Source organism: Triturus cristatus, chromosome 3_2 (genome assembly GCF_964204655.1).
Source record: "Triturus cristatus chromosome 3_2, aTriCri1.1, whole genome shotgun sequence".
Classification (NCBI taxonomy): domain Eukaryota; kingdom Metazoa; phylum Chordata; class Amphibia; order Caudata; family Salamandridae; genus Triturus; species Triturus cristatus.
In genome coordinates this window covers 162,098,006-162,112,534 of record NC_140584.1, presented here as the reverse complement: position 1 = coordinate 162,112,534, position 14,529 = coordinate 162,098,006, and the positions used below count along the sequence as shown (strand labels likewise).

General features: G+C 45.1%; 1 protein-coding gene across 1 annotated transcript in view; it reads left to right on the top strand.

Moving 5' to 3' along the window:
* CD3E (CD3 epsilon subunit of T-cell receptor complex) overlaps positions 1-14,529 on the top strand; it is a 64,589-nt gene that overhangs the window by 14,310 nt on the left and 35,750 nt on the right. Inside the window, exon 4 of the mRNA XM_085647412.1 lies at positions 4,199-4,357. Coding sequence (XP_085503538.1) covers positions 4,199-4,357 — 159 coding nt within the window. The remainder of the gene's footprint in view (positions 1-4,198; positions 4,358-14,529) is intronic.

Below are 14,529 nucleotides of genomic sequence, written 5' to 3'. Positions count from 1 at the left end.
GGCCTGGAGAGTTCCGCAAGGGAGCCCCAGGTTGGGAGCCTAGGCTGTCCCGATGTGCCCTCCAGTGCAGGGGAGCCCCTAGTGTCAGGAGGACCCAGGGCGACTGTAACAGGCGCGCCTGAGGTTCTGGGGTTGGCCCAGTTTCAGGGTTTAGGTCCTGGGCTGGGATGCCAGGCTCAGGGGTTGCCTGACCTGGCGGGTGGGGCCTCTGTTAATCGGGTCCCCCCGAAATTGACTTCCAGGGGTACTTTTCCCGTTAGGAGGGTGCTGACATCTGGAAGGGGGTGCAGAGGGAGGAAGGTCTTGCCTCGGGCACCGACTCAGCCTAAGGGTTTAGACCCTAGGTTGAAGGATCAGTTGAGGGGTCAAGGCCCTTGACTGAGGAGGAAGTGTTGGTCTGAGGGTGCCTTGCAGGGTAGGGTGAGGAACCCCAGAAGGAGAGTTAGGGGGAGGAGAGCCTCGCCCCTGAAGGCTGGTCAGCCTAAGGGTGTGAACCCCAGGAGGAAGGACCAGAGGCAGTTTAGGACTGCAAGGAGGAGGACCGGAGTGGTCAACGGGCACTACAGGCCTGGGGCTACTGCCCCCCACTCCGCGAGATCACCCGGGCCAGAGACATCTGGATGGCCCAGGGGCCGGTCCTGGCCACAACTAGCTAGGGAGCCCCAGTGGGGTGGATTTGTTGGTCCAGGGAGGTTCGTTAGGGAACCATTGGGTTCCAGAGCGGAGGAGAACTTGCGGGAGCTCCTGCCGTTGCGGGCCGGCGTCCACCTTTTCTCGCCCCAAGCAGGGAAGACCATCAAGGCATTGATCGGTCTACCCTGGCTTTTGGCTGGAAGGGGGTTATGTAGGACTTGGCCCTTTTTCCCTCAGTTGTTTTCATTTTTCATGTTGATGCAGATTCAGGGAGCCATTTTAGCTACCCCTGAAACTTCTGTCTGAGGGCCTGGAGCACAAAATGGTGGCCACCGGTGACATCACCAGCATCCACTGGAACCTACTAGCACCTTCCAGAACATTCCAGAACTCTGTGACCGTTGGAGGCGGTTTAGAATGTTGGGAAGCTAAGACAGAGAGTTGGCAGTTGGAGCTGGCAGTTGGCACCTGACTGGTGAAGAGTGAGCAGCAGGAACCTGAAAGAGGAAGGAGTGAAGCAGCAGGGGTGGAAACTTGTGCCTGGAGTGGGGTCCATAAACCCACCCTTGATACTAGTCCCTACTGACGGAGCTCAGCCTAGAGCCCTGTGTGGGAAGAAGCAAGAAAAACCATCCTAAGGACCTGGACAGCAGGAACAGGCCTTAGAACCAAAGAACAGCAAGATTCTGACCTGAAAACTGGTTTCCCTGGAGTCCGACGTCGAGTAGCCTGAGACCTGGAGCCCGAGGTGGAGAAGCGGCGCTGACTGGAAAAGCAGACGTCGTACCCGGAGCCGCCAGAGGTCGAGAGAGGGCGCCGTCAGAGGTCGTAGAGAGTACCAGAGGTCGAGGAGGAAGTCACCCGAGGTCGAGTGAGCGGCGTCATCGGAGGAGTGAAGTCCGCCCTCCGGAGTCGTCGGAGACCGAGGTGAAGCGTGCCGGAGGTCGGGAGTGGAGATCGCACTCCGGAGTCGCCGGAACCTGAGGAGAATCGTGCCGGAGGTCGGGAGTGGAGGTCGCACTCCGGAGTCGCCGGAAACCTGAGGAAAGGAGCACTGGAGGTCGGGAGTGAGGATCGCACTCCGGAGTCGCCGGAAGTCGACATCGAGGCAAGGCCGGCCGACGTCATCGAAGCCGAGGTTGCCATCGGACCGGAGCCGCCCGAAGTCGACATCGAGTAAAGACTGCCCGACGCCATCGAATCGGAGGTCGAGATCGAGCCGAGGCCGCCGACATCGAACCGGAGCCGCCTATCGGCGTCGTCAGGAACTGACATTGTGCCGAGGCCGCCGACATCGAACCGGATCCGCCTCACGGCGTCGACACGACTCCAGCGGCGTCGGAACATCAGAAAAAGGGCAGTAAGTGGAGTAGAGGGCGCCAAAGGCCCTGTGGAATCCTAAGAGACTACTCTAGGGGTTAGAGAGGTGCTGGAACCAGCTGGACTGTGCCAGGGGTGAGCTGAGACTACTTTAGAGGGGTTGTGTAGAGTGAGAGAGCCAGGTCTCTGGTATTCCCCCCTTGATCTACCTCAGTTTAGGCCTCAGCCTTGTCCAAGCCAGGGAATAGACACCCTCAAGCCTTCCACCTCCCCACAAGCTGTGCCTGGGCCAATTTAGCCCATAGTAATCTCGAATGTGATCTGATTATATGAGTGTTACTGTATACTTTTAATTATTTATTGGGGGCACTGTATTTATTGTGTTTAACCTATTTATTGCTTCACTGTATTTATCGGTCCACAGTATTTATTGATGCACAATATTTATTGGTTACAGTATTTATTGCCTCAGAATATTTAATTGCTTGTATTACCTGCACTTATATTTATGTCTTTTATATTTATGATCACCCCTATTTATTGAATCATAAGACAGTATTTATTTGACCTGCACTATTTAAAGTTTGTATATTGTGATTGTCTTATTTATTTTTCTGATCAGCAACTAAGAGAAAAAGATAAAGAAAGATATTTTCATAATTTTTACGGTGTAGAGTCGTTTTTGGAACGGATGCACGCATGGTTATTGTATGGGTATATTGTATGCTTAGCACGGTGCCTGTTTCCTGACCACTCGAGCCAAGCTACCACAGTGTGTTCGGGAAGTCCACCACCACCCTGCGGAGTGGGAGTGGGTTTTTCCAACAGGTTGACACAAAGTCCCAGATGCGGCTCATGAAGACCAGTTGTAAGAAGAGCTCATAACATTGAAATGGGTAAGCCAAACAGGAGTGAAAATACCTTGGGCCATCTTACACATTGTGCCCCAGGGGTGCAACAGGCGTGTGCGCCTACTTTGTGTGTCCCCGGGGCAAAATGGTATTTCGAGGGGGGCAGCAGACATTTGTGCTTCACCTTCTGTAATACAGACAAAGCTGGTGAACGTGTCGTGCCAGCCCTGTCATAAGAAAAAGTTCCCTCATTTGCAAGGGGGTTACCTCCATGCAAATGAGGGAATCCATTTGCCTCTGTGTCAGCACCATATTATGGACACAGAGGCAAACGTGCCATTATGAGGCGCACTGAAATTGCACCGCAAAAAGGAGGAGCACTGTAAGTGCACCTTCTAAAGGCAGCTCTCTGGAGGGGAGTAAGGGAGCATCTCCTGCAGGTGGGTGCAGTCACTCACTGCAACCGCATGCAAAAGGATCTCTCTCTCCTCTTCAAAGTGCAGTCAGCATGCCGCTTGCACTGTGAAACACGGAGCAGCTTTTAAACAGCTTCTCCGTGTTTCACTTAAAACGCCCCTCCCAGAGTGCAGCACAAGTTTGTGGCTGCCCTGGGAGCACCTCATTCTTTCTAAAGGGCCCACTGTCCCTGTTTGCAGCCGGCGCACCTTTTCAAAGGTGCACCATGGCACAAACAGGGAAAGTGTGTGATATTTATCATACAGCTCCAGATGACTAGCTATAAAATTAACCTAGAACAAGAGAGACAGAAAAATCTTTGGATGGAGACATTAGGGGTCTGAGATTCCACCTAGTGACTAAGGGTATAAGGGATTGAAAACCAGAGACGAAAGAGTGTCTTTAAAGTAAGAGTGGGATCTAGAACGCAAATTATTTAACAGTTTATGGGTACATGACAATGTGCTGGAGACTCTACCTAAATGTCAAGGGCGTGAGAGATGTACAAGCAAAGACAGATAATGGCCTGCAAGATCAAGTTTTGACTGCCCCACCAAAGCACTGACAGAAAACAATCTGCGAGGGCTGGGACTAAGTGCTGGAGGCTCTGCTTGAAGGGTATGTGATGCCTAGGATCAGAGACAGAGAAAGAACAACAGTGGGCGAGCCAAGTATCACAGACTACATATATGAGCCCTAGAATTGATGATGGAGAGCAGATTCATAGTCAAGACCAATTGCCAGAAAAATGACCTGAAAAACAGGATGAAGTGGAAGAAATCCTCTTGGTGCATCAGAGCACAGGGGTATGAGAGACTGGCCGGGCACCGAGTAAAGTTGGTCTTTCTATCTGCAGAATGTGATAATATCAATATGGAGTCCTGACTCTCGTACAAGTGATGATCTTCTCTTTTCCTACCTCTTCTATGCTTCCCCAGTGTGCGAGCGTTGCATCGACATGGAGTTCTGGACCGTGGCTGGCATTGTGGTGGGTGATCTCCTGGTCACTGTTGGAGTGGTCATGCTGGTTTATTTCTGGGCCAAGGGCAAAAAGCGAAGTCCAGGTGCTGGAGGTGCACCTGGACGGAAAACGAAAGGTAGGTCATCGTCTGAGCAGCCACACCATACAAGTGCCACCATTAACCTGTAAAATCTACAGTATATAGCTATGTCCCTATTAGGCATTGAAGGTCAAACATATACACCTAGACTTTCTTGTTTTTTCAGAAATTCACTCATGTTTACATGCCTGGCACAAGATGTGGTTCCATGTGAAAACATATGGCCTCTTTTAGGGGTTGGGTGGTAATGGAGCACAACCATGAACCAGCAAATATCCTATAGGCCCATATCTTGGTTCCCTCACCACAATTTAAGGTGGGGGACTGCAGTTTACCCTATAGCGGTACTACCACTGGCGCTGCTTGGGGAAGACTGAGACAGTCACCCCTCCAATCTAGTGTTTTTTCTTGCCCAGTTCTTCCATGCATGACAAGCAGGACATGGCAGTCTTTGAGGAAATAGCAAAATATCTCAGTGTTTTCAGTCAGAGGTTCAGTTTACTTTTTGATTTGCAAAGACAAAATTCTGGATTGGGGGCTTTGACTTTTAAAACAAAATTACCTGCATGACGGGCTGTTCTTTTTTCCACAAAAAGTTCTCCTGCCCTTTCAGAAAAAAGAATCCCTGATAAACTACTGGAGTGCGCCATACAGGGTGGACCAGGCACAACAGAGCCTGTGGAAGGGGACCTCCTCTAACTCAGTGGTTTGGCAGCCTGGAAACTCTAAATGAGGCCCACACATGGTAAAATCTCAGAACTCAAACATATCTACAGCCAAAATATTGACCATGCATAAATATCTCCTCACAAAAATTTCAACCAGTTTTAAATTCTAATCTTTCTTCCCACATTCCTCTGAATTAGATGAATTTGCGTTTCTAACTCCTCTGTCTTCGCATATTTAGGGGCATTGAAGGGGCTGCCTTTATGTGATTCAAATCTTCTCAATCAAACCAGACCCAGGCAGTAAAGTTGGCCTGGGTCAACTTTACTGCCTGTTTCTAAAATGTAATTAAAGAAACAAAATTCCAGCTAAAGTATAAACTATATATAGTTTATAGTATTCAAAATTATTGAAGGTGATGTATAGAATTAATTAAAATTAATTTGTTACATTATTTTTTAATTTAAAAAAGTTATTAGAATTTTTAAAAAGAAAGTAATAAATATGTTTTATTTACAGATAATTTCTTAACATTGACTTAAATATTTTTATAGTTTGAACTAGTTTATATAACATGATTTAATTGAACATTAATGCCAATAGGGTTTTACTTTAAATCCCTACCTGCTTTATTATCTATGGAAGGGTGCTGCAGTATCTGTGGTTGGCAATGTGTGGTGCTGGACTTACTCCAGCTCTGAGCTAGAGAACATTTACTACTCTTTTGGGTCTTTTTTGGCTGTAGTAACTATAGGCGTGCAGTTTGTGAACAAAAATGGGCTTACTCCTTTGTGGGTAGATGCATGTTCCTCCCTAAACCCTTACCTAGATCCCCTTGAGCCCCTCCTTAGATCTTCCCTAACTCCTTCCCTTTATTCATAAATATTCCCAATTTTCCAGTGACTTTCCTCCCACATTTACTGCTAAGACATATACTTATGTGCACAGAGATCTCTGCAGTCGGGGGGGAGGGGGCTCCACAAGTAAAATGTAGAAGAGGCGGTAGACTAGACCTCCACACCTATAAAAGTGAAGAATAAGTTATTAGCACTGCTGTAGAATTACTAAATGTACTGCAAAATGCAGATTGTGATTAGTCCCCAAAATCCGAAATGGTTGAGAAAGATAATTCATTTGTTATTTCCTGACGGAAAGTATATGCTACTCTTGGCCCTTACATGCTCCTGTCTAGATAATACCAATTCCCTGTTTTTGGAGCTTCCACAAATTCTACTACAAAACAGTAAGGGCTGGCATCTACAAGGAGGGGAGGTGGGGGGAAGGGGTGCTAGGGGGAGTGCACGCATGCCCAAATATTCTAATTAAAAAATGAAAAAGCGTACCTGAACCTCGACATCCTCGACGTCCTTCTCTCCGGACCGCTTCTCAACCGGATGCTGCAGTGCAGGCACCAATCCTGGGGCTGCACTCATGCTGTGAGAGCAGCGCCTTACTTGGAGGAAACAGCCTCGCTCGCCAATCCCAAGGATACTGGAGCCCTGCACTTACTCTGACCCGGCTGCTGTAAGACATTAGGGCAGGGGTCTTCAAAGTGTGGGGCGCGACCCCCAGGGGGGCCGTGAAGTGATGGAAAGGGGGTCGCGCATTCCCGGTCACACTTCTGCGAGGCACAACAAGGGATTCAGCCCCCCTCCTCCCCCGTAGTGTGTCTCAGCTCGAGCTGCTGTGGGCTCCGCTGGGCTGTCTGCAGTCTTATCTCCTGAGTTTTTCACAGGTCGTTAAGGACCATTTGCAGATTTACATACCTTTTGTAAAGTGCTTACTGATTTTTTCTAGTTCCAGTACCCCCTGGTCCCCAACTCTGCCTTTTCCTTACATTTGTATTTTACAGTTACTGCAGTAGTGTGAGAATGCATTTCATGAAAATAAATATAAAGTAGGGTTGCAAGAAGAGAAATACCAGCCATTTGATGTTTAAAGAGCCTGACACTAAATGGGATTGTACATAAAATCATATGCATTCCTTCGTAATGTGACTTTTCTGTCTTTGTTCCCTTTAATTATCAGTCATGGATCATTGAGGCAGCCCTAGAACAAATTAAAAGTGCTTTTATTTATATTTGCTGTTCCAAGTACGCACAGATGAGTGCTGAAATATACAGCTTTAGGTGACTGCTTATTTTTGTATTGTCTGGGACATCAAAATAATGAGCAGGCAACCCTAACCATAGGACTGGAAGTGTGTTGCAGGGTCAGCATATTATTTATTTCCTCCACCCTCGATTCCTGATTAATGCCAGAATAGCAATAGTTTAACTTATATCTTAAACCCTACGCTGCCGTCAATAATATGCTGAGTTACTTCAAGTGTTTGGGAATGCACCCTGCATTCAGAGAACTCACTTCTCATTCTCACACTTCACTTTCACGCTCACCCTGCACTCACAGCAATCGCAATGCACTCACACTGATCACCATGCACTCACATCATTCACCCTCTCATACTGCACTCACAGTGATCACTCTGCAATCACAATGCACTTGCGTTGTCCACCCTGTACCTCAGCCTGCGGTCACACCACTCATATGCACTCATGTGACACCTCATTCACCTCTCCCCTCACTGCTCAATTTGCAATTTGCTCAAACAAACCCATTATTAACCATGCATTCATTGTCCCACTCTGCACTTATATCCGCACCCAAATTCATGGTCACCTCACTCACCCTGCAGTCACTCCTCTTTCCCTACTCTCACACTGTTGCATCACTCACCGTGCACTCACATGGGCACACTTCTCATCTACCGAGTGCAGAGGTTTAATGTGCCTGCTACAAAGAACATGTACTATGCAGATCACAGAACTGTGAGTAAACTGAGTAGCACTATAAAAAAAAATGTTTGTCAGAAAGTTGCTACAGAGAGATGAGGTGCTTTGTTGGTGAGTGGTAGTGAGGGAATTTATGGAGAAGGAGGAAACGGGGATGGGGCACCAAAAAAGACTGTTGCACCACGTGTGGCCAGTGCTATGGCCAGCCCTGCCTGGGAGTGTAGGCCCCCTCGTGAAGTTTGGGTCTAGTCGCTCCCATGCTTCTGCCTACTACTATTATTATTACCATTTGTAGTGTGCTGCTATTACCAAAAGGTGTCCTGGGACTAATAGCCATCTGCTGCCTGAAGGCAAATGAGAAACATACAGCAGGGGAAGGAGAACCAGCCAAAAGGGGTGACCTACAGAGCATAGAGCCAGATTTTTATATCTTCCTAAAGGATAATAGAGTCTTGGTGGAGCGAAGCAAAGGAGGGTGCACGTTCCATAACTGCGCGGCCTGCACCAAAACAGCGCAACAGACAATTTGTGCCTTCCTGAATTAGGTAACAATAAGCAGAGTGGCACAGGCCAAGAGGAGCATACGGGTCCGACCCGTGTGCTCGGTGAGGAGAGATGAGAGGATGAGAAAGTACAGCATTCGATTAGAGAATTCGATTGAAGAGGTCAGGGATGAGGAGAAATGTGAAGTGCCGAAGGGAAGTGCAGACACGCAAGAAGTGAGTGTGAGGATAAGTTGCGGGCACAGAGGAGGGCTACTGTCAAACTGTGAGAGAAGATAGCTGAGAGATGATCTGTGACCTAAAAAGTAATTTGATGCAACATTGGTGAGGGACAGCAGCGATAGGGGAAGAGAGGAAGTACTAGGGTGGGTGCTGAGCAGTGATTAATTTGTAATTAAACATGTGCCAGGAACCTCACCAGTAGGCCACTGCAACTTTAACCACCCACCCATTGCCTTGCATGTGCGGCCAATGTCAATACCTATGCAACTACCAACCATAACACTGTACAAGTGTGACTATTTCAAGCCCCCAAAGCTATAAGAATGGCATGGATGTCAGGAGTTTATCGTTTTTAATGTATTTTGAATTAATAAACAGCTGTTCTGCTCATCTCTAAATTACACAGACAGAGCCATCAAGTGGCATGTGGCAGACGGTCATATTGCCAGTGTGCACAATTAGGTGCCAGTGCGGAGCAACGGAAACTACCTTCTCAAATTAAGCACTGGTGCTGAGGGGAGAGGGACATTGGTTCAAGAAGGTGTGAAAAAACAAAGGATAGATGTGAAAGATGAATGGGGGACTGGAGAGGTGTAAGATACAAATAGACAACAATTTGAACTGAGAGACTTGAGATGAATGAGAAGTGCAGATGGGCACGGGAGGTGACAGGGCCAGAGAGGCCATGAGATAAATGCGAGAAACTGTTAGAGATGAGGGCAGTGAAAAGGCAGAATGGCAAGAGGTGATTAAGGGTGAAGTGATAAGTTGAATGAGGAGAGTTTAGAAGTTGTAAGAAGGGGTGAAATAAAATGGCCTGCAAAGTGAGAGAGGGATCCAGGAGAGTAGAGGAGAGAGGGATGGAAGGGAGGGGTGAGAGGAAAGTGGCATGGGTAAATTGCTTAACTCTGCACAAGACTGTCAGGGTTTTAAGGGTCCCCTGCTGCTCCCGGCCAGGGCCAGGTGAGCTTCTAATATGGCATCACGTATTCCTGCGGAGTGGAAGGCCCATCTCAAAGGTTGACTATACATGTTTCTGATGTTAATTGCTGTTTTTTGGTTATAAACTGGTATTGATGGGGTGAAATCTTTCCTCAGTGTTACTGTGTGCAAAAAAATTAAAAATAATGAAGCAATTCTATCCCAAAATAACGCTGCATCACATAACATTATTTAAATTTTCTTCCCACACAATTTAGTCAAGCCTGTCGTGTAATTTGGTCATCACCTGCCTCGTAATTCCAGAAGCCCTGCCTACAGGTTTAGAAATGTTTATCAGGAGGGGGTCCTTATGACTGAAAATGTTGACAGGGGGGTCTCGGCACCCAAAAGTTTGAAGACCTCTGCATTAGGGTGAGAGGTTTCAAAGTTTGCATGTCTGGCTGGCCGTCATAAGAAGGACGGCCAAAAAAACATGGGCATTTAAGTGCAAACACAGCCTACCCTCCTCCCTGCTGCTGTCATTCAGCAGCGGCCCCACTCCCTTCCTGATGCTAGGTTCAGGATGGGAGCATGAGACTAAAATGGTAATGTATTACCATTTTATATTTTATCTTTGGTAGATAACTTAAGTGGAATGACGCTCCTCAGCTCCAACGGAGGAGCTGCCCCTGCTACAAAATTTACAAGTAGTATAAAGTACAATTGCTTACCTGCTTTCGGGGCCACACTCTTTGTGCATGCCAGTCTGCAACTACAAATATTACATTGGCTTCCCATTAAGTAGCACGTTCCATTCAAGGCCCTCTGCATGATACGTAGCGTATTAACAAATGAGGATCCAGACACATTAAAATATATGGTCTGAAAAGGACACTTTGTTCATCCTCAGCCAACCTATTGATATCCCAAGATTCTGTAAGTGAGGGATCAATAGTCGTAGCATAGAAATTTGTGCTGCAAAACTTTGGAATGCTTTCCTTGCTTTGTTATGTCTTAAGAAATCTTTGTTAAAAGTTCAATTGGTGACTTAAGATTTGACTTTTTAGTCAGGCTTAGTCCAATGTTTAGCATTTTTATCTGTTCCTTTTTACCTTCTACAGCACCTGGAGACCTTTGGTGTGTTCACTTCATAAGTATTTTGTAACAAAACATAACATAGCATGGAATGACATGACATTGTATCCTTCTAATTTTTGAGAGTGGGGTGATGTGGTAAAGTCCTTTAGCGCAATCTAACTTTGAGAGGATGAATGATGTTATTGCTTTCATTTTTGAGGAAAACCAAGATGTGTGAAAGCTTTTGATGGGGTACAGAGTGGATATAGACAGATTGTCCACTTGAGCATTTGTAGTAAGTGCAGCATCCATGACAGTTCCAAGATTTCATACCTCATTAGCTATTTTTGGTGGCGGTCACAATTTTCAAGCCAGAAAGATAAAGGATAACAACTTTTATATTCGCAACAGGTATTCAAACAGCATTTCTATATCTGAAGCATTTAGTTTGAGATGATTACATGTCATCTACCGGTCTGTCAGTCAGTCAGTCAGTCATTCAAAGGAATGTTTATTTAGACCTTGGTCTCTAAACAATTCTACACAGTTCTACAAACAATATTAAATAAAGACAATTAAAAACAGTGTCTGTACTTTCTCAGCTCAGCAATAATTAAAGCCACGTACATTATGTAGACTCATATCAAGGGTAACGGTTTATCAGAGGTGAGGTACACATAATTACTTTCTACAGTCGGGGGCACGACTCTATAAAAATTATATAGATTTTAAAACTCTCTTAAAGGTACAATTCAATGTTTTAAAAAGGCTGTAAAAACATTTTTTTTTTTTAAAGTTCGCCTACTTCTCGCTGGGGAAAACTTTAATTGCCCTCAAATATTTCCCCAATGCAATTGCTATCTCAAGGTTTGGCATTTCAACGAATAGCTCTATCCCCTGTGCCCGTCGCCTTATATCATATTTTAACAAAATTGGACGAAGGTATCGTTTACGCTGCTCTACTAATATTGCACAATCTAATAGAATGTGCAATATGTCACCTTTTGTTCCCAATGTGCACTTACATCTACCATCTTCAAGCAGCATTTTTATTTTTTGTTCTTCATTTACCAACCATGGATTTATGCCAATTCTCATTCTTAAGATCTTCTGTCTATACCAATGGTTTGGTAAAATATCCAAGTAAGGGAACCAATTTTCATTTGACCATGCGACCCTCATAAATTGCACAGACTTTTTCTTAGTCAGATATTCCCTATCTGTTCATCTAGATACTTCCAGACTATGCTTTTTGAGTTCACTTTTTGTAAAATCTACATGCAAGGAATCTTGGTCAATTTCCACTTTTATATTCTCAGAGGCGGATAATATTTTCTTCCTTGACTTCTTAGCCCATTTCAAACTACTTGATTGGATCTCTTTCCTACACCATTGGGATACTTTTTGGTTTGTCTCTGTATCTAAACGTTACCAAAATCTGATTAGAGACGCTTGTGACTGCACGCTCCAGGCAATTGTTTCTATTTCGATTCGTATAGCCTGGACCATCGATGAGAGGGGCAAAGACAAAAGTGTTTTCAGACACTTCCCTTCCTCTCGATCCCAGTCCTCTTTGCCATTTATACAAAGGACCTCTGCCCCATAGAGCATTTGTGGGGGTACCATCGCTTCAAAGGCTTTAAGCACGGGTCTATGGGACATATCCCCATATTTCCTATTACATTTTTTCAATCCACAGATCGATGAAAAGGCCTTCGCTTTCTGAGCTTCTAAGTGTATATGCCATTTTAAGGACCTATCAAACCACATCCCGAGATAGCGATATTCGTTTACCATTTCCAATTTCAAATCACCTAAAAACCATTTAAATTTAATATCTTTTTTCCCAAAGCATAAAACTTTTGTCTTATCCATATTTACAGTTAAAAATCTCCCTTCGCAATATTCTTTAAAAACATTAGGTTTTCTTTGCAGGCCTATTTCAGTTTGGTCCAGGATCAACAGGTCATCTGCATATAGTAGGCAGGGCACTCTATTTCCATCCATTCTCGGGCTTGCACTATTTACAATTTCTAGGGTGGTTGGTAAATCTGCACCGGTCTGTCACTGTGAGGCAACTGCCAAGTTCGATTTTCTTAGGTCCTTAGAGTTTTATAATTTTAGAAATATCTGTGTGTAATCTGCATCATTGTACTAGGTGCATTCAAGCTGTTGATTAGCTCTGGTGATGGGCACATTTAAACCTTGAAGAGAAACATCCTTGTAGAAATCCTGTTTTATGTTGTCGATGAGAAAGAGGGGATAGGAACCATGTTAGTCCTGTTGTGTATGCAGGATGAAGTTCAACCAAGAATTATGCCTTCAGGACCTGTCTTTCCTAGTGGCTTGTGGGTACCAGTTTGCTATCCGGATGGAAAGCTTCAAGTATTGTTTATCTTCACCCCACCAAGGTTCTGTGATGAATAATATGTCTGTTCCTGTGTTCACCAGAAGATCAAAGATATGGTATTTGTTTTCATTCATCAAACTTGCCTTTCTCAGAATAAAACTTAGGTGGCTCGGTTTGCTTTTGTTAATGGAGTGCATTAGGTTCTGAAAGATGTTGGTATTGTCTTTCATGCTCTCTGTTGAGCTGTGATTATTGCTGAATGAAACATCTTTCTCTTGTGTGTAAGGTGGTGGATAGGAGTATGGAGGGTGTGCTTGGGAGTGTTCATATTAAAAGTATTAATCTTGTTTCAGTCAATAACCTCTTATCTTGTGTCATGATAAAGTCAAGAAGAATGACCTCAGAGGGGTTTCAATATCTAGCAAATGTGCACCATGGATGCTTTTCAACTGCTAGCTCTATATGCCTTGCTTCAGGGCCCAGAAGAGAATTCAAATGTAAGCAAGTAAATCGCTTTGTTCCTTTTACATTTTTTTCATTGATAGAAAACAATTGTCAAGTAGTAATGGTATTGTAGAACTTGGATTTCTCCAGTGCGTATTCGTGCATCTCTCTCGGCGTTTGTATGACTGTTAAAAAGCTCAGAAGCCGCGCTATGCATATGAAGGGAACCTGTGGCCCTTCGTACCATGAGAAAGCATAAACAACTCCTGCATATTGGTCCTGTAGAAAGCTCTCCTACTATTCATGTTTTCTGCTCGACTGCAAGATCCATGGCCACTGAGGACCTGAGGGAGATCCATGGCGACTGAGGACCTGAGGGAGATCCATGGCGACTGAGGACCTGAGGGAGATCCATGGCGACTGAGGACCTGAGGGAGATCCATGGCCACTGAGGACCTGAGGGAGATCCATGGCCTCTGAGCACCTGAGGGAGATCCATGGCCACTGAGGACCTGAGTTGCAAAAAAACGAAAACCTCGTACTGGAAAATATGTCCAGGATCGCTCGGAATATAGACAAAATGCACAAATGGAATGCCACCCTTGGATTTCGCTCTCCCTGTCATCGATCTAAGTACACTTACTCATAGAAGAAGGAATAAGACACCAAATACAACTTCGGAAGGACCTCGGCTATGGTTAATGGGATAGATGATCTTTCTTGCTCACCTGATTTACTCCTAAAGAACTCTTACCATCTACCAGAAGATTACGTGCACTTCTTTGACGCTCTCAATGCTCAGAAAAGAATCTTAGAATCTATGTTGCAGCTGTTTGCAAAAACAACCACAAATTCTGATCACATCCTGGAAACGGTGACAGTTATCTTAAACTCCCTCACTTCACATGTAGAGCCTCCTTCAGACTTTGAGGGGTATGGGGAGATTAGGCCAAGGCGTCTATTAAAGAATTAAGGAAAGTAACATGCTAGACGTGAATAAATTACAATGTAGGTCATGGGAAATTCAAGCAGGAAAAGCTTGTGTGAAGTTAAAAAAAAGAGAAGCATGATAGCAAGGGCAAAAAAAGAAAAAAGAAAGGGTAAAATTGTCCGAAGAGGGCTAAAGCGGATTCGATTTAAACTAAACATGATTGTAGAGAAAATAGGGAAACTACTTCCCCTATCTCATTAGAAGCAAATCCAGGTCAAGTCTCAAAACTCTCTCTAACTCCC